The sequence below is a fragment of the Nicotiana tomentosiformis genome, chromosome 7 (assembly GCF_000390325.3).
Source record: "Nicotiana tomentosiformis chromosome 7, ASM39032v3, whole genome shotgun sequence".
NCBI classification, from domain to species: Eukaryota; Viridiplantae; Streptophyta; class Magnoliopsida; order Solanales; family Solanaceae; genus Nicotiana; species Nicotiana tomentosiformis.
Genome location: NC_090818.1, coordinates 106,102,913 through 106,125,404, shown reverse-complemented (window position 1 = coordinate 106,125,404; position 22,492 = coordinate 106,102,913). Strand labels below are relative to the sequence as shown.

The 22,492-nt window shown below is 37.1% G+C and overlaps 2 protein-coding genes across 3 annotated transcripts; both read right to left on the bottom strand.

Moving 5' to 3' along the window:
• Nucleotides 1–4,773: 4,773 nt before the first annotated feature.
• LOC104106741 (transcription factor MYB1) lies at nucleotides 4,774–9,351 on the bottom strand. Its single transcript, XM_009615354.4, has 2 exons — nucleotides 8,903–9,351; nucleotides 4,774–5,894 (listed from the first exon to the last, which is right to left on the bottom strand). Exons 1-2 carry the CDS (start codon nucleotides 9,222–9,224, stop codon nucleotides 5,122–5,124), a joined length of 1,095 nt encoding a protein of 364 aa, XP_009613649.1. The 5' UTR covers nucleotides 9,225–9,351; the 3' UTR covers nucleotides 4,774–5,121.
• A 10,447-nt stretch (nucleotides 9,352–19,798) lies between these two features.
• On the bottom strand, nucleotides 19,799–22,019 carry LOC104106740 (uncharacterized). 2 transcript variants are annotated; one of them, XM_009615353.4, is made up of 3 exons: nucleotides 21,830–22,018; nucleotides 21,052–21,378; nucleotides 19,799–20,109 (listed from the first exon to the last, which is right to left on the bottom strand). In XM_009615353.4, exons 1-3 carry the CDS (start codon nucleotides 21,897–21,899, stop codon nucleotides 19,982–19,984), a joined length of 525 nt encoding a protein of 174 aa, XP_009613648.1. In that variant the 5' UTR covers nucleotides 21,900–22,018; the 3' UTR covers nucleotides 19,799–19,981. The 2 variants fall into 2 exon arrangements, with proteins under 2 accessions (XP_009613648.1, XP_070037908.1); XM_070181807.1 differs by having other exon boundaries at nucleotides 20,056–20,487; nucleotides 21,830–22,019.
• Between the last annotated feature and the right edge of the window lie 473 nt (nucleotides 22,020–22,492).

The following is a 22,492-nucleotide window of genomic DNA, read 5'->3' as shown; positions in this document are numbered from 1 at the left end:
TATCGACTAATCAATTCAAATTCGTTTTACATAAATTGCCCATTAAAAATAAAGTGTTTCCTACTAGAAATTTCTTTATTTACAAAATCAGAAATCACTAATTATTGGTGAAAGAATATCATATTCTACCTTTGATGTGTGGCCCACATTTAAGATATGATATGATTGTACTGTAGTTGGTGAAGTAAGAAGTATCTTGCAGTTTCAAGATCAACTGATCTGAACCGTTCATTTGAGGCTTGGAGAAAGGTCTCTGCTTTTATTTTTTAACTTTTTTTGTGTGGAGAAAATGTGAAAAGTAAAAATAAAAATATATCATGGATTCTTTGTTTTTTTTTCTTTTCAATCTCTTTTTCTAGTTTTTCGTTCCTATATTTTGTGTGCGTGGTGAAAATGATTGTGGTTGGTGTAAGCAAATTATAAGCATTCGAGTATTGGCTCCTTTCCCCCCTATCTTTTTTTACTTTGTTTTCCATATCTCTTTGGAGTTGGTGAATGGAGCAAATGGCAATGATAATTTGACAAAATGATGGGCACTTTTTATGTGTTATTTGTTGAAATTGATATGAAACTAAGGAAAAAAATTATCTATCCCATTTTATTCCCCTCTCTCTATATATTTGTATAGTAACTTTTACCTAAAAAGATGGTTAAAGAGAAGTTTGTTAAGCGTCTGTAATTTTCCTGTTATAGTCATTGAATATATCTTAGTTAGAATACTACTAGGAAATCCTTTTCGGTATTGTATTGTCTTATTTGCAACCTTTAATATTCACAAAAACAAATTATAGACTAATATATAACGTTCTTGTTCTTCATTCTGACAATAGGGTCATTGTGTGGATCTTTTATCTCTTGTAAAATTATTATGTTTCTGTTTCAATTTAAATGACACATTTTACTTATTAAAATCAATATTTTAAAATATATATATTGTCATAATGATATGAGAAAAATTACAACTTAGAGTACTTTTCGTATAGTTTTTGAATATCTAAATTTTAATTTTAAAATACTGAATTGATCTAATTAAATTTAGCTTCAAATTTCAGTCAAATTGACTTTAGATAAGCGAAATGTATGGTATAAATTAAAACCGAAAGAGTATTACGTTTGGTAAGTATTGGCTATATTCTTCTTCTATAATTTATTACATTTGGTATTGTATTGGCTTGTCAATTGTCATTTACCATAGAAGAGAAGTAAACAACAATTAGTTTTTTAGTACTGAGAAAGTAAGTGCCGCTTAGATGGCAAGTTTCTAATTTTGTGGTGGAATTGCTTTTGCATAGTTCATTTAGTTACAATAGCATAGACTTGTAAAGTCCTCAAAGACTCAACTGATGACTCCCAAACCAAAATTTACGTCAAAGTTTTGTCTGATAAAGTAAGAGAATGAAACATTGAAACTTCCACTGAAAACATGAGTTATTTTTCCAACATATATAAGACATTATGTTGCCAACCTTAACAAATATTCTGTTACTAATCTAAATTGTCTTTTTGCTTCCACCTTAACACGGGGATGTGATTCTAGATAATTGCCTTGTTATAATTCTTGGGATTTGATAGCGGCAAGTAGGAGTGTAAATTGATATTTTAAAATCGACTAAATCGGTCGAACCGTATCGATTTTTAAGTTTCTTTTAATAAAATCGTAGGTTTTATATAAATCTATAAACGTATCGATAATTAGGGTAAGTTTTTTATTTTATGAAAATAAATCAAAAAAATACCGAACCGTACCGAATAAATTTACATGAAAAAAATATATTTATATATTAAGTTTAAAAATAATAAAATATTAATATTTTTCTTGGGCCTTGAAATTATGAAAAAGTTTACAAGCCAAGAAATAATTAAACTCAAAATCCTTAAACTAAATTATTTTCAGCATATTCACTAGCAAGACACAAGGTATTTTAGCGATTATGAGTAGCAAACTACAATGTATTGAATATTTTTTCTTTTGCATGATTTAAATTTATATTTTTGAATATTTAATCTTCTATACACTTTATTCTTGAGTCCCAGTTTACTTAATATCTTTCCACTCGTGTGATTTATATTTTCTTTGTCTTCATGATTTAAATTTATATTTTCGAATATTTAATCTTCTATACACTTTATTTTTGAGTCCCAGTTTACTTAATATCTTTCCACTCGTGTGATTTATATTTTTTTTGTCTTTGCTTAATTTCTTTTACGCTGTTGTAGAATAGTTGATGGATCTATACTCTGGCCATCTTTCATGTTTTCTTAATTCATCACCCTTTAAATAGTAAAAATGTCTAGAGAGTTTTGCTAAGTCGTATAAAAATAAAAGTATGTATGCTGTTGCATTTTGCTTCTACTAGTGACTTTTAAGTGACATTTAGAAAAAATCAAAAATTAATCGAACCGTACCGATACTGAAGAGAAACCGAATACGATTTCTAAAAGTTTAATTTTGGTTATACATAATAGAATAACCGAAAAATTTGTATGGTACAAATTTTATAAAATAACCGACCGAACCGAACCATTGACACCCATAATTGCACTCACTGCTTGTTCCAATTTGGATAAAAAAGAGAAGTGTGTTTAATGAAACCTTAACCCTAGAAACAAGATAAGAACTCTAGTGATGAACTATTACTTAATCTTGAAGCTCTTAAATTTTTATACTAGTTCTTATTTAGATAACATTTTTTTCCCTTTTTACTTTCATTAAAGTAGGAATATGAGTAAAATGTAGGATGATTTGGATTCCTCACTCTTAATTAAAGGTCTTTTAAGTCAAGTTTAGAAAGGAAACTGTTTTATCTTTTTACTGGCTTATCTATTGCGAAGTTCAATTAATTGAATTGAATCAATATGAATGCCTAAAAACATGCTCTAACAAAAATTAAGTGAAATGACTGTTGCCAGTCCTCTCTCCAATAAGAAAATACAGGACAAAAAAGAAGAAAAAAAGGATGTGCAGACAGGGAAAATAACAGTGGAATAAGAGAGGAGCAAATAAAAGGGACCAGGGTCTTCGGACTGACGTTTGTTTGTATGTGGCCTTTGCGTGATAAGTAGGAAAAGCTGAAACTACTCTCAATTTGGTTTAGACTCCATCCACCAAAACTTGAATCATACTACTGCTGTTAATTTTTGGGCAAAGATTACTTTAAACAATAGTCACAAAAACGTATAAAATTTATATATTTTTTTATATATAATATATCGACTATACAGTATTATTTTCCCTTAATTTTTTCCTTTCTTTTTCCTCATTCTCCCTAAGGAAAAAAGGAAAGAAATTTGTCGCTATGAAATTTTATTACATTATTTAAAGAAATGGTTTCACAGAAAATTATTTGCTTTATTGTTTTTGTTTTTCACTCCGCGTGAGGTCTAATTAATGCGAATTCATATTGTTGCTTAAACTCGAGACCTCTGATTAAAGATGAAAGAGTATTAATTATTATTGGAATTTACTTTCCACTTTTGCTGTTGATAGTTGTTTAACTACTAAAGCTGCTAAAAATTGTTTACTTGATTAACCACTTCTTTTAAGAATGTTCTTCAGTTCAATTCCAAACTAAATTCATGAAGAAGTATTAGGAAATTCGCATGAAATATCATAGACGTATTAAACCCAAAATACTTGTTTACTGGATGATCCTTTGGCTGGGGAGGATTCACTGTTTCTATATCGGGTTCGTTTGAACCCAGTACTTGATCATAAATTTATGAGTAAAAGTCTACTAAAATTGTAACAAATAGTAGATATGAACCTATAATTTTTTAAAAACATCACAAATTCATGTAAAAAATCTTAAAGGTTGAACCAATAGAGTTTAAATTCTGGATCCGCTTCTGCTCTTTGGGTTCATGACAAAACTTGTTGGTATTGTTTGCTATGACGTAAAAAATGGATCTCAAAATTATGCATGCAAAAGGCCAATTTCACCAAGTAGAAATATGTACTTATAATTTATATGTATTAATTTAGATGCGTCAATGCCAGTTGATCACTTGTATGAAAATGAAATCTAGCAGTCTATAGCCGTTATCCATCGCTTTCACATATCCAAATGTGAGTCAAAAGGCAATAAATGATAGGATTTGGAGAAAGAATAATACAACAGACAGATTTCTTTTGCTTTCATGGTACCAGTGGATCTGTGTCTGTGGTGGTGTTTTTGTTAGTCTTTACAATAAAGAATTGTCATTTCTCAGCTGCGTTGCTCGGGCTTTCCAAAAATGTCGATGGGTGCGATAGCTGTTTGGAGATTCCGCACAACATAGCTTCTCAGATCTAACTTCTGGCTTATTCACATAATACTTGGATAACCAATTCTATCATTGTATTGAGACCTCCCTTTTTGCAATAATAATAATTGCTTTAACCTTCAATTAGTGGATAATACAGCAAGTAGCCAGCAACAAGAATATATAATTATACATATACAATGCCACTAACACTGAAGTTCCAATAATTGCAAGACCAGCGTCCGTCCCTATGGTAACAGCTGCAAAAGCAGAAATGTACAAACAAAAGAAACTAATCAGAGTCCAGAGAGGAAGTAGCCATTGTCCAAAAGTGAGAAGATTGACTCATTTCTGTGATTTGAAGTTCATACAAAATCACCCCCACAAAGTAAACTGATATAGAAGAGAGGACATTATGTCTAGATACTTTACCAGAAGCTGCTGAAATACAACAATTTACTGTCTCTTTCCTTGTGCCATCTCCAACTGGGCTAATACCTCATTACTGATACAATTTTTGAGGACGATAAGTTAAGGGAACAAGGAACCACACTCTTAAAAAATCATCATTGTTGTTAAAATACAACATATTAGTTTCAAATCATAAAATTGGATTCATCTAACTAGGTTAAGAAAAATTCTCCAACACCTCTCATAAATGAATGCCTAAGGGAAAATAAATCATATACACCCTTTTCAACCAGAGTTCAGTTTCTAAACTAACTTAATCAGGTACCCAGCTTCTTCTCTTTATCCTATACTTCATATTCCAAATAAGAATTCAATAAATCAACTCCATGGTAGCTGTCCCTATTTGTCTCTGACACTAGATCCATCATTATTTCCAAGTAATATTTATATGGTTACTTATTTGAAAGATTAGAATGGTCTGCTTGGCAAGTGAGAGGTACCACGCGTTCCCCTGGTTGCTGGATTGAATATAACCTCGATGCTGCTGTTTTCCAACCCACTTTTACACCAAGCAACATTACTTATCTCTGTGGCTAATGTAGCCAACTCATGGCTTGAGATTAATGGAGGCTCTGCGTAGTCAACAAACTCAGGTCCCAACAATGAACTTCCGTTGTTTTCCTGACTGGCATTGCCAAAACAACCATGGCCGCACTGGTGAGGCACTAATCTCTCAGTGAAAGCTCCTTCAAGCAACTTGCTTACCCCAAGATCCGGCGCTTGGATAGGAGTTAGCCTTGGAGTTTGCAGTTGGGTTTCTGGGACATTCATAGAACCATATACGCTAAAAGCACTTATACGAGCCACAGGACGGAAGAGAGTAGGAGGATCATTTGCTACATCACTCCGTTGAATTTCTTCACGGGTCTTATCATCATAGTGATTATCTTCTTGGTTTTCGTGAGAGCTAACATCTTTTCCTTCTATAGCTCTCGAAGAATTCACATCTCCACATGATTGGGTTTCCTCAGAGGATGCTTTTGATTTTTCTGCACTAACGTCTTCCGGAACATTGCTGGAGTCACTTCTTAACTTACCAAGTTCGGCACAGCGGCGCCTCAAGGTTGAATTCCAATGATTTTTAATAGCATTATCTGTTCTACCTGGCAAAAGCCTTGCAATTGATGCCCATTTGTTCCCATGAACAGCATGGGCCTGAAGGATAATCCGATCTTCTTCATCTGTCAAGAGTGGCAGAATTGTTAGTTTCATTCACCAGCTAGTTGTATTGTGTAAGCTTGAATAACGATAATTGCTTCTTAGGATCAGAAGCTATGGGTGAAACAGCTGGAAACTAAGAAGTATATCTAGTTTGATGTAGCACAGCACCAAATCTTCACATATATGCAGAACGCCACATTTCACAGCAAGTATTATAGATGCTAAGAGGTTTAATTGTTAACCACGGGGAAGGACCTAAGTCCCCACTGTAGAGAAGATGCAACTTCGACACTTTTGTTTTCCCTCCTCAAACAAATAGGAAAGTAGCCCGTGCACTCCCTCTTTTACTTCCCAACCCAACTTAGCATAGGAGAAGTGGTCAATAACCAGCATGTCTGTTGGTCGGTATTATTAGCTTCTAAATAACCCCACATATAATTTTCTAAATTGCAAAATAAACTGTTATTACACAGACCACTGCTTTCAGTTAAGAGTCAAAGAAACAAAAATACTTCTTTTGTCCATTTTGTGTGACACCATATGGTTGGGAGAGAGGTAGAAAACATTAGAATGATTATTGAAAAGGTAGTTTGCTGAAAAACATCATCTCAAAATTTTGAATTTTAACATGTTAAGTAAGTTAAAATCTTAAAAACTTTGAAATTTGCATAGAATAGAGGAAGGCTGTAAAAAGTAATAGAGGCTGAGAAGAACCAGCAAAGGCATCATAACCTTGTTCACTAATTTGTTGCAACCTATCCGTAGTCAAGTTTTAGTCAGTATTTAGATGTGATCGTTTCGACGCTTAGAGCAATAAAGAGTTGCAAAGTGAGGGGCCTCGCTTTGAATGGATGACTCAAAGAAATTTCAATGAAGTGTACTCTTTGGACAGTAAGGCGCAAAGCGATTCAAAAAGAAATGGCTGGTTAACTGAAAATGAAGTCCTTCTGCAATCTCACTACTAGGATTTCTCTTAAGAAATACTTTAGTCTTCTCTAAAGGTGAGCTATTCTTAACGATCATTGTCTACTTCTCGAGAATGGGGGTAACGGGGTCACATGGCCAGTCACAGTGGTAAAGATACTTGGACTTGAGTGCGGCTGATCTGCTAAAACCCCTTGATCATGTCATGAGTATTTTCAGCTTGAATAGAGTTGAAATGAGCACAAACCTTATAATTATCAGGACACAAAGACTAGCTGGGGATGAAAATACAAGTGCAAGTTCAACCATTTTTGAGGTTGCACTTATGCACTTCAGACTGTCATCATCATTCAGATTCTTCATTATCCTGTTTCTAGATTTAGGATTTGACAGGCAGGGTCTCTGAAAACCACCCTTGCTTTTCTCCCTTAAATTTACACCAGTTCCACTGTAAAACAGCACTACTGAACTCTTGTGTAAGGAAAGTAGCGTACATAAGTTAGGATTTTGAGAAGATTTACACTCGTACCTTTCAAATTTAACCACGCTAAGTAGAGCTCTACTTTATGTACCTTTTAATCACAAAATAACACCGATCTTTTAATTTTTCAAGCACTGTCAATATGTTTTTGGGATTTCCTTCCCGGTCTATAAATATGTTGTTGACTCTATTTCGTTTCTTCTTTCTCCAAGACGTATAGGAAAAGGAACCAAAAGAATGGAAATAACAGTCTGTTTTACATGTCAAAAATGCATGTGGCATAGATGATCACTTGAATGATCCATAACTTAAACCTGAAGGCATTTGGACGTCGTTAACTGCATCAAACCCTGATCCAATCTTCACATCAAGGTAATTCAGCTTATGACTACATAATTTCCCAATCTAAAGATCATTAGAATTATCAAGTGCGGTTAATACCTTCTGTTAGGATTTTATTGACCTTAAGCTGAAAATTAGAACTTAAATTTTGACACAAACTAAAAATCCAAATCTTGTTCGAACTAAACATCAATACACTACAAAATCACAAGTGGAATACATTTCACCTAAATACGCAACCATGGTCAATACCTTTTGTTCAAGAATCCATTAACCTCAGGTTGAAAATCCAAACTTTGCTTGAACTAAACATCAATTAAATACAAAATCACAAGTGGAAACTACATTTTGCCAGAACAGTCAACTATGCTTACTATCTTCTGTTCAAGATTCTTCTGACCTCAGATTGAAAATCCAAACATTAGTTTTGACCACCCCCAGAAAAATCTGAACTATACTCGAACTAAAACCAGTACACTAGAAAATTATAAGTCCAAACTACATTTTACCAGAATACTCAACTATGGTTAATAACTTCTGTTCAAGACTTCATTTCAGTCTCATTAAGATAAAAAAAAGAACCCCAGTCCAAAATGCAAACATTAATCTTTTTTACCTCAGGTTAAAAACCCAAACTTTGCTCGAATAGAAAGTCTAATGCTACACAAAAGCACAAGTACAAACTAAATTGCAGTATACTCAACTATGCTCAAGACTTTCTGTTCAGTATTTTACTTCCATCAGCTTAAAAAATCCAAACTTCCTGACCCAGATTTTTTTTTAAAAAACTACTTTCCTAAATTTAAGCATCAATGCTGTACAAAAACACATTAGTAGAAACCAAAATTTTAGTATCAGAAATAAAACCTTTTTACCAAATGATCACACACACACAAAAAAAGAAATCACCAAGTAGAAACTACATTTCACCAGAATACTCAACTATGGTGAATACCTTCTGTTCAGTATTTTAATGCCCTCAGTTTAAAAATCCAAACTTTAATCTTGATCCAGGTTAAACATCCAAACTTTGCTTGAACTAAAAATATACACTACAAAACCACATTTATCAAAATACACAACTATGGTCAATACCTTCTGTTCAAGATTTTATTAACCTCAGGTTAAAAATCCAAACTTTGCTCGAACTAAACATCAATGCTGTACAAAAGACACAAGTAGAAACTAAATTTCCATATAAAAAATAAAACCATTTCACCAAATGGTCACACACACACAAATTAAAAAAGAAAAAAGAAAAACATGGCAGTTGAAAGTTACCGGAGAAGGGTTTGCGTTTAACAGCGGGGTCAAGCTGATTACACCATCTTAGGCGACACGATTTACCCGATCTACCGGGAATTCCTCGGGCGATCAAACTCCAATTCCTCGCCCCAAAATTACTTACTAAACGACTAAGTATAGCATCTTCTTCAGGTGACCACGGTCCTTTTACACGGTCTGCTGTTTTCTTTCTATCACTGCTTCCACTTCCATCTTCCAGCATCAACGCTTCCTCGTCGTCTCCGCCGACGCTACCGTCGGCGTCGCCACTTCCGCCGCCGTAACAACCTTCAAGATTTTCCAGGATATTGTTTTCCATTTTTGAATTTTTTCTTTAGTAGTACAACTGTTTTTTCGTTTTTGTTTTTGGGTTTTTAATTATTTTCTCTTTTTTGGGTTGAAGGGCGTTTTGAATTTGATGTTTGTGTAGTTTTGAGTACCCGCCTATAGTGCAACTGCAAAACAGCAAAAAGGTAGGTATAGCAAGTCAAGGCATGTCTTTGGTTAACTTCTATTTTTCTCTTTTTATCCTTGTAAAATTTTACATTAAGAGCTGTTTGGACATAAGAAAATTTTCCTTTTTTCAAAAAAAATAATTTCAAAATAATGTTTGGTTATGAAAATTTTATATTTTTTCAAATTCAACTTGAAGAAGCATTTTCGAATTTGAAAAACTGTTGAGAACCAGTTTTTCAATTGAAAAATTGGAAAGTTGGTATTTTTAAATTTTACAAATTTACCCTATATTTTTTAAATTTATAAAAGGACCCCAATCAGTTATTAAACCTAGGTAACACCTGCAACTACCCACCATCTGATTGAGTGGCTTTGGACTATATTTTGATATACACTATTGAGATCTACAATTTATACTTTTACCTAAAGGGGCCACTACAACTTCTATTAGGGATTGTTCGTACAGTTAAACCATCAAGATGTTTGATTGTTTGTTTCAAGTAGGATATTCAAGTCTGGGTGGTTTTGATATTTTTTTTTTATAAATTGTGGGGTATAAATTATGTTTCATGGTTTTGAAAACATTACATCCAAATATGTTGCAAAAATTATAACCAAACACAACTTCACCTTCAAATCAAATTTTAGTGAAATTCTAAATTTGAAAAAAAATCTTGAAATTTATGTCCAAACGTCTGCTAAGTGCCATTGTTCCATGGTCAAAGCGGTGTAATTTTAGTAGGTGTTTGGACAATATTTGATTGAAATCGAGAAACAAAATGAAACTGTAGTTGATTTGGATATAAATTTCATTGAGAAAATAATTGAAATTTTGTGAGTTTGTTATTGTTTGACCAAAAAATAATTATCGTTGGCTAAACTAATTAAATATATTTAATAAGGGGTTAAACCTAGCTAATAATAATAACTTCAGATGTGTATGAAATAGAGAGGAATATCAAGCATTTAATGACAATAAATGACACTAAAGTAAATAAGGAGAATGATTCACCCAATATTGAATGAGGTGAATGATTCCTGTTCCGACTATGATGAATGACATATAGATACAAGAATATCCGAGCCTTTCTCGGATTTGATATAAAAGATATAGAACAATCAACAATCGAATATCTTTAGAAAGATAATCTTTTTATTTATCTATCGAGAGTCTGCTCTACCAAGAATGTTCTTGATAGAGGAAAAAAATCTCTCCCACATCTGATCTCTGACTTTCTATTTACAGAGACATGCCCCCAATTAACCCTAAAAGTACAAGTATAAAGAATATCCAATGGAATATTCTCTTAAATGTCCTATTACTAAACTGGTTGTTACTGCTCCCTCTGATACTTGATCTCGGCCATGACTGGCTGCTCGGCGGTAAATCCCATCACAGTTACTAGTCGACCTCGGCCAAACTACTTTTGGCCACATCTCTTCACGTTGAATGTCTTTAGGCGGATTTTGACCCATAGAGTTAGTCCCTCCGCTTATTGGGGTCGCCTTTCGGACGACCTCGATGAATGGACTTCGCTAGTCGTAGTTGAGAGATTTTAGGCGAGCGGGTCGAATAGTAACGCTCTTGGCGAGATGATAACGTGGCATTTCGTGAACCATAACTTATCGTTACGTCGATTCAGAATGACATCACGATACCACGCGTCATTATTACGTGTTTTCTCGATGTATTGCATCATTTCCCATGCCTCTATCGTTTCGACATCCGTGCTGGGCATCGACGGTTTGTATTCTCGATCGTGGTGCCCGGGTACCTATAAATAGGAATTCAAGACCTTTTGCCTGATTTTTTGTGCTTTTCAAACACTGAATCTTCATCTCTTCCTTCCTACTTACATTGTTCTTGCTTTTGTTACCTTTATTCTTACGTCCCTATTTTCATCGGTTCGGATAACTTCGGCCACTCATATATTTTTTGTGCTTGCGTCTTCTCCATATAAAAACGAGCAAAAATGGTTAATACAATTAATTCAGGGGGAGTACCTGATCCTACCCCCTTGGCTGTTTGCATGCCTCCTCGCGATGGTGGGGTGGCCATGGTTGCTGAAGATGACAACTTTCCCACGGTGGAGGAAATAATTCCCCCTTAGGAGAAGGCTAGGTCTGACTTCTCAAAGATGCATGAAGATGACCTCGAAATCTTGGAGTCGTTGATGACAAATAAGGCCATTGCCGAGTTTAGGGCTAAGTTCAAAATTTTCGCCCACATAGACCTTTTACCTGCGGGGCACGACGTGGTGCAAATACATCGCCCTGGATACTACGCCTTCTATGCATACCCCTTATTCGTAGGTTATTCTTTTCCTATATTTCCCATAGCCGAGGAATTTTGCCGCTACTACCGGTTGTGCCCGGCTCAACTCCCCCTTATATTTACAAGCTCATCCGCATGATTTCGAAGTTCGCGGAGTTGGCCGAGGTCGAGGTGGCCATCTGTCACTTGATGCATCTCTTCGCCCCCAGTTTTTACAAGGGGACGATGTTGCATCTTTGCCACCGGGGCAACAAGTGTCTTGTGGTAAAAATGGATGACAAGGCCAACCGCCAGTTTTGGCTTAACTACTTCTATGTCAGAACTGAGGATGTGGTGGCAAATGCAAACGGGTTTCCTGAGCTTTGGAACTATGCTCGTAAGTTCCTTTCTTACTTTTTCCTCTATTACATTTTGTGCTGGTCACCTTGGTTGTACTGTATCTTATCTCCTTTTATGTAGCGGAGGCTGAACCCCCTCCTTTGGTCGAGAATATTCACGAGTGGGTTAGCCGAGTCCTTCCTCATATAGTGGGGATTCGCGAATGGTCGGTCTTCCGCAATAAGTTTGGACCTAAATTTTTCGGTAAGCTTGCTCGTCTTCATTATTGAATTTTTCTGATAGGTCGCCTTATATCTTTGTAGGGGTTGATTCCGACCTTTTCTCTCTCTTGTTCAGTACGGGGAGGTCCGAGGAAGCCGAGAGCTCCTACTCTTGCGTTCCGCCAGGAGGCTGCCACAATAGAATCTGTTTCAACTGCTACTACGACCAATCCTGCCAGGTTGTCTACCTCCGTTTGATATCCAGTTTTGGCGAGATCAGCTCAGCCATCGGCGACATGAGCATCTGGGACATAGACTTTTCTTGTGCTGCATTTAGTGGATGAGTCGTCGTCAAGCGGGGAAGATTTGAATCCACAAAAAGGAGATTGGTGGATGTTGGCGATGGTACTGTTCGAGTAGTAGACTCTATAAGGGATGACTATGAGCCGACCATTGTTGTACCTGAAAGAGACGCGAATCCGTCATGTGGAGTTTCACTATCAACAAGAGTTGTGGAAGGTGCGCCCTTTCCTAGAGTTGGGGTTGAAGTTGGAGGAACGTCCGTGGAGGCCGGTGACAACGTACCGAGAAGTGATCCATCATCCTCGGTACCTGTTGATGTTCCCTCGTCGGCCGAGGTCAGAGGCAAAGGTATTGCCGAGGACGGCTACAAAACATGTTCTGATATTGATCTCGATGAGTTGCGGATGCTGAGCGAGTGGTTCACTCGAGTGGAAGTGAGGTTGGAAGGGTCCACTCGTACCATTGTGGTCCCCATGGACCGCGACCTACTGGTGAACACTGAAAATGTGGCCCCTTCCTTAGGTCCCCTTTGCTCTGATGTGGAGGGCAAGACCCTCGAGAAGTTGAACGATGCCACCCTGTCGTCGAGTATAGCCAGCCTCGCCCTTAGGGTAAATCTTCCGACCTTGGTAGTTTTTATGTCTTGTGCACTATTATCGATAAACTGATTTTCTTCCCCTTTTTTCTTTAGACAATTATCTTAGAGGCTGAGAGTGCTCGCCGAGAAGAGAGGCATAAAACCATTTTCAAGAAGATGGCAAGTAAGTATCATGAATACTGCAACAAGCATCACGAGATCTGTAGGCGATTTGGTGAGAGCGGTGACTTCCGATCCATCAGGGACGAGATGAAGCAGAAAGACGATAAGCTAATGAGAGTCATCGGTAAATGCAACATCCTTGAAGGGGCGCTTAGGGACAAAGAAGATGAGCTCGAAATGAGAAAGGGAGTTGAGGCCGAATGCACGGATCTTCAAGCCCAAGTGGTATTTCTGCGGGCCGAACTCGAGCAATGTTCGGTCAGGGCCGATGCTTTAAGTGATGAGGTCGCTGAGAAGACGACGGATTTGGAGAAGGCCAAGTTGTCTCGGTTGGTGGCTTTAACAAAGGCGAAGGCTTTGGGGGATGAAATCCGCATCCTTCGGTCTGAGCGGGCAAACAATTTGGAGACGGCCAGGCTTAGGGAAGAGCGGCTTGACGAGCAAATCGGGGGGCTAGAAAAAGAGGTCTCGAACCTTGGTGACCAAATCGTCACTCTCGAGGTCGAGAAGGTGCAGTTGTTGGCTCAATCATCCTCCTCTCACACTTCTGCTTATCCTGATGTTTCGCGGGATTTATATGAAAAGTGGATCCATGCTGAGGCCTAGCTAGACATATTCAGAGATATGATGACAACGGGGAGAGTTCCTTAGGCTAATTTTGAGGATTCTCGTGCCAAAATGCGTATAACTCGGATCGCCTGTGGCTACGACCCTGCTATACTGGGGACCATCGATGGCGAGGAGGATCTAGATGGGATTGAGCAGGATGCCTGGTACGAGGATGAATATCCTGATGGCGATGATGAAGATGGCGATGCTGGGTCGGGTGGAGAGTAGTTATCCCTTTGATTTGTAATATGTACATATTTTTGTGGGCGTCTGTTTAGCCCTTGTAAAGAATATTTTTGAAGTTTGAAATGCTATTTTTGTTGCTTGTTTCTGAATCTTTTATCTGTTCGGTCTTGTACGATCATTTCCTTAATTCTGCCATTTGGCTGCTTTTAGCTGTAGAAGCTCGATTTGTACATTTGAACGAGTTCAAACGCCGTACTTAGTAGTCGTGATCTGGGGACGATTAAGTGTTGTCTAACGAAGTTAAGCATAGTCGGAGCTTGATTTGAAATGTAACTTTGTTAATATAAGCGAGGTCGAATGTAACCTAAACCTAAAAATAGTCGAGGGCCGTATAAGCATAATTTGAGTGAAGATATAAGCCACAGTTGATCTGAACGAAGCCGAATGCGAATTCAAGTGAGGTCGATGTTATTTGATTCCAACGAGGTCGAGCGTTTGTCCAATTCGAACGAGGTCGAATGTTTTTTTTGTTCGAACGAGGTCAAATGTTGTTTAATTTGAACGAGGTCAAATATTTTTTAATTCGAACGAGGTCGAATGTCTTTTTTAATTCAAACGAGGTCAATGTTATTTGATTCGAACGGGGTCGAGCGTTTGTCCAATTCGAACGAGGTCGAATTTTTTTAGTTCGAACGAGGTCGAGTGTTGCTTAATTCGAACGAGGTCGAATGTTGTTTAATTCGAACGAGGTCAAATGTCTTTTAATTAAAACGAGATTGAATGTTGTTTAATTCGAACGAGGTCAAATGTTTTTAATTCGAACGAGGTCGAATGTAGCTTAATTCGAACGAGCTCGAATGTTGTTTAATTCGAACGAGGCCGAATGTCTTTTAATTCGAACGAGGTCGAATGTTGTTTAATTCGAACGAGGTCGAATGTCTTTTAATTCGAACGAAGTAGAATGTTGTTTAATTCGAACGGGGTCGAATGCTGTTTAATTCGAACGAGGCCGAATGTATTTTAATCAGAACGAGGCCGAATGTTGTTTAATTCGAACTAGGTCGAATGCTTTTTAATTCGAACAAGGTCGAATGTCTTTTAATTCGAACGAGGTCGAATGTTGTTTAATTCGAACGAGGCCGAATGTTGTTTAATTCGAACAAGGCCAAATGTCTTTTAATTCGAATGAGTTCGAATGTTATTTAATTCGAACGAGGTCGAATGCTTTTTAATTCGAACGAGGTCGAATGACTTTTAGTTCGAACGAGGTCGAGTGTTGCTTAATTCGAACGAGGTCGAATGTTGTTTAATTCGAACGAGGTCGAATGTCTTTTAATTCGAACGAGATTGAATGTTGTTTAATTCGATCGAGGTTGAATGTTGTTTAATTCGAACGAGGTCAAATGTCTTTTAATTAAAACGAGATCGAATGTTGTTTAATTCGAACGAGGTCAAATGTTTTTAATTCGAACGAGGTCGAATGCAGCTTAATTCGAACAAGCTCGAATGTTGTTTAATTCGAACGAGGCCGAATGTCTTTTAATTCGAACGAGGTCGAATGTTGTTTTATTCGAATGAGGTCGAATGTCTTTTAATTCGAACGAAGTAGAATGTTGTTTAATTCGAACGGGGTCGAATGCTATTTAATTCAAACGAGGCCGAATGTCTTCTAATCAAAACGAGGCCGAATGTTGTTTAATTCGAACTAGGTCGAATGCCTTTTAATTCGAACGAGGTCGAATGTCTTTTAATTCAAACGAGGTCAAATGTTGTTTAATTCGAACAAGGCCGAATGTTGTTTAATTCGAACAAGGCCAAATGTCTTTTAATTCGAATGAGGTCGAATGTTGTTTAATTCGAACGAGGTCGAATGACTTTTAATTCGAACAAGGTCAAATGTTGTTTAAATCGAACGAGGTTGAATGCTTTTTAATTCGAACGAGGTCGAATGTAGTTTGTTCAATTGCGGCCGTGGGTCGGGTAGATGTACATATGTTTTGCTCAATACTTAGAGAAATTTACATATTTTTTGGGCTGGCATTCCAGTCCCGGTCTATGTAGTCCCTTCATTGGGCGACCTGGAGATATGTCGAGAGGTTGAGCAATGAACCATGCCTTTTTCTTGTCCGTACTTCGACTTCGTTGAGGTCTTGCCTTCTATTTTCGTCGTTCCTCGGCCCGCTCTCATGGGAGTATCTCGAATTGGGCTCTTCGACTTTGACTTGTATTACTGCGTCAGTCCCAGACTAACGAGTAGGGCGTTTCCCCTGTGCTCGTCTTTGGCGTTGTGCGGTATGCCCATAGCACTTCTGGCTGAAGTCCCTTAGTGTCCTCGAGCTTTTTCTTCATGATGTTCAGTATTGATTTATTGGAGGACTCCGCTTAGCCGTTGCCCGCAGGGTGGTATGGGGTGGAAAGTATATATATATATATATATATATATATATATATATATATATATATATGCTACTTCTCGAAAAATTCGGCGACTTTTTTTCCAGTAAATCGGGGTCCATTGTCGCAACTGATCTCTTTGGGAAGGCCGAAGCGGCACACAATATTTTCCATACGAAGGTGATCACTTCCTGTTTGCGTATCTGAGCGAATGCTCCCGCTTCTACCCATTTAGAAAAATAGTCAGTCAAAACTAAAAGAAAACGTACGTTACCTCGTCCTGTAGGGAGGGGGCCGACGATGTCCATCCCCCACTTGATGAAAGGCCATGGGGAAATGGCCGAGTGGAGTTGCTCGCCCGCTTGGTGGATCATTGGGGCGTATTTTTGGCATTGCTCGCATCTTTTTACGAAGTCCGCAACCTTTTTTTTCATAGTAGGCCAGTAATATCTTGTTCGTATGAGGCATCTGACCAGAGCTCAGTTGCCGGAATGAGCCCCGCAGTGGCCTTCGTGGACTTCTTCTAGGACACGACGAGTTTGATTTGGGCCCAAGCATTTTGCTAGGGGCCGCCGCACGTCCTCTTGTACATATCGTTCTGGATGATGTTGTGCCTGGATGATTGCATCCGAAGTTTCTTGGCTTCTTTTTTATCATCTGGAAGTACGCCGTCCTGCAAGTATGTAATAATACGGTTGTGCTAGTCCCAATTTAGATTTATAGTCCTTACCTCAATTTGATCTATCGACGAGTGGATGATGACCATGTTTCCTTCGCCGATGATACTTTTGGCGGCTGCCACTAATTTGGCGAGGCCGTCGGTTTCGGTGTTTTGTGCTCGAGGGATTTGGTCGAGCTGATATTCATCAAACTCAGGCAGTAATTTGCAGATTTCGGCTTGGTACTTTTGCAGCCTTTGCTCTTTGATCTGGAAAGTCCATGTGACTCGGTTGACGACGAGGTGTGAGTCACAGCATAGGATGACCTGCCTCGCTCCATACTTGAGTGCTAGCCTTAATCCTGCAATCACGGCCTCATACTTGGCCTCATTGTTAATCATGTCCTAACACCTTATGGACTGGTGATTTATTTCGCTTGTTGGGACCTCGAGTACGTGTCCCAGTCTGGACCCTGATGCATTGGAGGCGCCATCGGTGTACAAAATCCATTGATCTTGTGTTTGCGGGGAAGCATGGGCGGCTTCTTTTGCTACTTCAGGCATTATTTTTGCGCTGAAGTCGGCGATAAAGTCGGCGAGGACTTGTGATTTTATCGCAGTCTGTGGTTGATACGTGATATCATGATCGCTCAATTATATAGCCCACTTAGCCAATCTTCCCGATATCTTATGTAAAATACTTCTCAAGGGGAAAGTTGTGACTACCGAGATGGGGTGGCACTGAAAGTAGGGTCTAAGCTTTCGTGAAGCTACGACCAAGGCCAACGCCAGCTTTTCGAGGTGAGGGTACCGCGTCTCGACGTCGATTAAGGTTTTGCTAATGCAATAGATGGGGGATTGCATACCTTTGTCTTCTCGGACCAAGACTGCGCTCACTACTACTTCGGATACGGCGAGGTAGACGAGGAGACGTTCTCCAAGTTCTACTTTGGCGAGCAATGGTGGTGATGATAGAAAAGCCTTTTAACTCCTCCAGGCCTTGAACGCACTCGGATGTCTATAGAAGATCATTGTCTTTCTTGAGTACGCTGAAAAATTTATGACACCTATCAGACGACCGTGAGATGAACCTTGACAGGGCGGCGATGCGGCCGGTCAGCCTTTGAACCGTATCGCCTGAGTATGTCGAAGGACTCTTTCAAGTGGTCAACGTGATCTTCTTTCCGTATGGATTTGACCAACATATCGTCTATATAGACCAATATGTGAGGTCGTCCACTGCCTTCATCCTTTCTTCTCTGTTACCTGCCATGTTAGGTCTGTGCGTACAAGAAAGCATGGGGGTTTTGTCCTTTTTTTTGCTAGTTATAGATCTAGAAGAAACTAAAATTTTAACTAGAAAAATCCCCCACAGACGGCGCCAAATTGTTTGACCAAAAAATAATTATCTTTGGCTAAACTAATTAAATATATTTAATAAAGGGTTAAGCCTAGCTAAGAATAATAACTTCAGATGTGTATGTAATGTATCGATATCAATAATGGAAGAGAAATATCAAGCATTTAATGACAATAAATGTCACTAAAGTAAATAAGGAGAATGATTCACCCAATATTGAATGAGGTGAATGATTCCTGTTCCGACTATGATGAATGACAGATAGATACAAGAATATCCGAGCCTTTATCGGATCTGATATAAAAGATATAGAACAATCAACAATCGAATCTCTTTAGAAAGACAATCGTTTTATTTATCTATCGAGAGTCTGCTCTATCAAGAATGTTCTTGATAGAGGAAAAAAAATCTCTCCCACATCTGATCTCTCACTTTCTATTTATAGGGACATGCCCCCAATTAACCCTAAAATTACAAGTATAAAGAATATCCAATGGAATATTCTCTTAAATGTCCTATTACTAAATTGTCCGTTACTGCTCCCTCTGATACTTGATTTCAGCCATGACTGGCTGCTCGGCGGTGAATCTCATCAGTTACTAGTCAACCTCTGCCAAACTACTTTTGGCCACATCTCTTCACGTTGAATGTCTTTAGGCGGATTTTGACCATACAATTATGTAATAAATGTGATTTATATACATAACAATAGCAAATAGATTCTATGGTTTAGTACACCTCCACAAAATAATGAATAGGCACCTAGATGGAAATTACATTAGAAATAAAGGTTGAAAATGAATACAATAAAATTATCAACATAAACTATTTATGGTTGTATGGTATCGTTAAATTTATCGTTACATAACGACGAAAAATATCCCTTTACGTAACGACTGATTTGGTGTGGTCGCGTCGTTATTTTGTCTTTTTCTCATCTTGTCATTTATTATTATTAAATAATTATTTACCCTACTTTTTATATAATAATTTTATCCCGTACCTTTTTTTTTGTAATATTGCAAGTTTATTCTTCATATTGTTGGTACGTGACATCATGAAATAACGGCAAACGATACACTTTATCCAAATATTGTATTTATCAAATGATACTATACAATATAATAAAATAACTATACGATACATTATGAAACGATATGTACGTGGGATTTTACTGAATTTTTAAAAATTAAGTATATATACAAAATTGCAAGTGATGCCATCGATGCAAAAAGACTTGCTATGAATTATGATTCCGTAAATTTGCCACTTGATGGATTGTCATTTGATCGAAATAACAAACATGGAATTAACACTAGGTGAAAGTAAAGTAAGCAAACAAGAAGTCGCATGTAAATGAAGTAGAAGCTTTATTCAATTCTCAGTGAAAAAAGAATTAGAGTACAATAGACTCAAGAATATCTCGGAAAAAAATTCCAACAAACCCAAAGAAACAATGAAAGCAAACTCTTTACAAACAACAAGCTGCTTGTAAAAACACAATGTATATAGTAATTAAAAAGGTGCAAATAGAATTTAGAAAGAAAGAGGAGAAGGAGCAGGAGCATCAGCAACATCTTCAGCAGCTCCACTGCTTTGCAACTCAATCATGGCACGGTGTGGGTTGGTCCTCTGCTTCTTGCATAGGTCTGGCAAGTACACTCCTGCACATTTCACCAAATAAATAAAGTTAAACATTAGTAAAGCCCTAAATTGACGTGATATGATGAGATAGAATGCAATTGAAATAATGAAATGAAATAGATTATTATAAGAGCCATAATTTTCTATTAAAAGAAAGTATCCACTTTCTTACTTTAGCATATGCCTTCGCTACTTCAAACACGCACTTTGCCCTTCCAAAGAGCAAGGTCTTACTTATTCGAGGGAAGAAAGAAAAATAAAGGGATCAAGGGACTTTATGATCGGAGAAAGAGAAGGGGCATGGTTGGTATGGAAAAGGGTGGATCAATCAAAGGGGATACTACGAGCCTTCTGCCCCACGCATCTACCAAGCTCGCGTGGTTCACCGATTCTACCGACTGGACCAAAAGAGTAATTCAATCGATAAAGAAGCATATTTAGAAGCAAGAAAAGTTAAATCTTTTGACCATAAGAGAAACTCAAGATTGAATTATAAGCTAGAGGGCGTCTAAAGATCGAGTGTATTAAAATCATAAAAGGTTGTGAATCTAAGTTCCACATAGTGTTTTTCTAAGATAAAAAAAATAGTAATTCTTTGATTCAACTTTAAGGTTTTATGTTGCAAGAAAGGCATCATTATTATTACCTTTTAAAGAATCAACTTTTCTTTTTCATATCCAAAAATCACGTCACACCTCAACAAGAAACACTCTAATTTGGGTTGAAAAAACTATCCAATTTATGCCTTTGTATTAAATTAATACCAAAGGAGTGCGAGTGCCAAAACATCAATTGAAATTGTATTCTTTTTTCTTTTGCTAGATCTTATGTCAGATTTCAACCTTATGAAACTTATAAATTTGTGGACAAAATATTAAAAATGAAGAACATATATTATGTAAAAGGGAAAGAATTTAACTTTTGTACACTGACAGTGTAAAAATAAGACAGGCTATGGTTACCTTCTCCGGCAGCCAAGTTGAAGTAAAGGTCAACAACATTGGGGCATTTGTGGTAGCAATCAGGGGAGCAGAGCTTAGAGGTAAACTGAGCCTCAAGCAAAGAATCAGAAGAAATTCCAACAGAGTTTCTATCAACTCCACATGCATTCACACATTCATCTGTCTCAATGTATTCCCTCATGTTTCCAACTATCACCTCTGATGTCTTGCATTGGTACTCACTTTTCCCATCTTCTAATGCTGATTTCTCTAACAAACACCTCTTCCCAGATGATGCAATTGAGAATGCACAAACATTTGTTGGCAAATTCTCACATATGATCTCCCCTATTATAAAGAAAGAAAATATTTAGACATAAAAATTAAATTATAAAGATATGTACTTCCAAAAAAATGGAATTAGATACGAATTTCATCGCTAATCCATCACTAAATCGATCATAGCTAACAAAATTTCTAGAGGTCGCTAATCTGTCGCTAAATAAGGATTAGCGGCATTTTCTTGTTTAGCTACAGAATTTGTCTGTCGCTAATTCTTGGTTTTTTAGTAGTGAATTATGTTAACATGCTTGATATGATCATCAAAATTGAATCTTTGCATGTACATGAACAGAAACGGATCTAGAGCGATTCAATTGGTTCAATTGAATCCATTATTTTCGAGTCGAACCATGCTAAATATATGTTAAATTTCCAATGCACATATAAGCAATCGTTCTAAATTCTGAATTCTCTTATGTGAATGAAAGAAAAGAAAATTAGATATAGATATACGTACCAAGAGCAACTTGGAGGAAAAGGGAACAGGTAAAGAAAAGAATCAAAGATGATTTCATTGAAGAGGCCATTTCTTCTTCTTGTTTTCTTTTTTATTTTTGGTGTGATTTTGTTTGTTTTTTGTTGTGTTGTTTGGAAAACTTGAAGAAGAAATGGAGAACTGTTTTTGTGAGTTTGTGAGATGAGTTTGAATGAAGGGGTTTCTTGACTTTATATAGGGAGTTTAGGAAGGGAGAGGAGAAATTCAAGATGTGTTATGACCTATGCAAATCATACAAATGGCTGGTCACCGGCTTAGTTAGTTTATTAACTTTTATTTTTATTTTTTGGGATTAATATTTATATTTGATGTTCTGTTATTAAATTTAAAAGTTTAGACTATTAATGCATGAATCAATGCTGAATTTTGACGGCTTCTCTTGTTTTGGGAGAGCACAGATGGAATGGGATGGGAGCTCGAAGGTTGATGGACAAGTTAGTGGATCCCACGAATTGCTTTTTTCTTTTTTATTTTATTTTAATTATTCTTATATATTTCGCCAATAAAAATTACTATTATTTCTTGTCTGTGAAAATTAGTTTGGAGAATAACAGTCAACCCTTTTTAATGTGAATTTGAACTTTAATTGTTTCTTTAAGATATACATGTCCAGAAACTATGTTA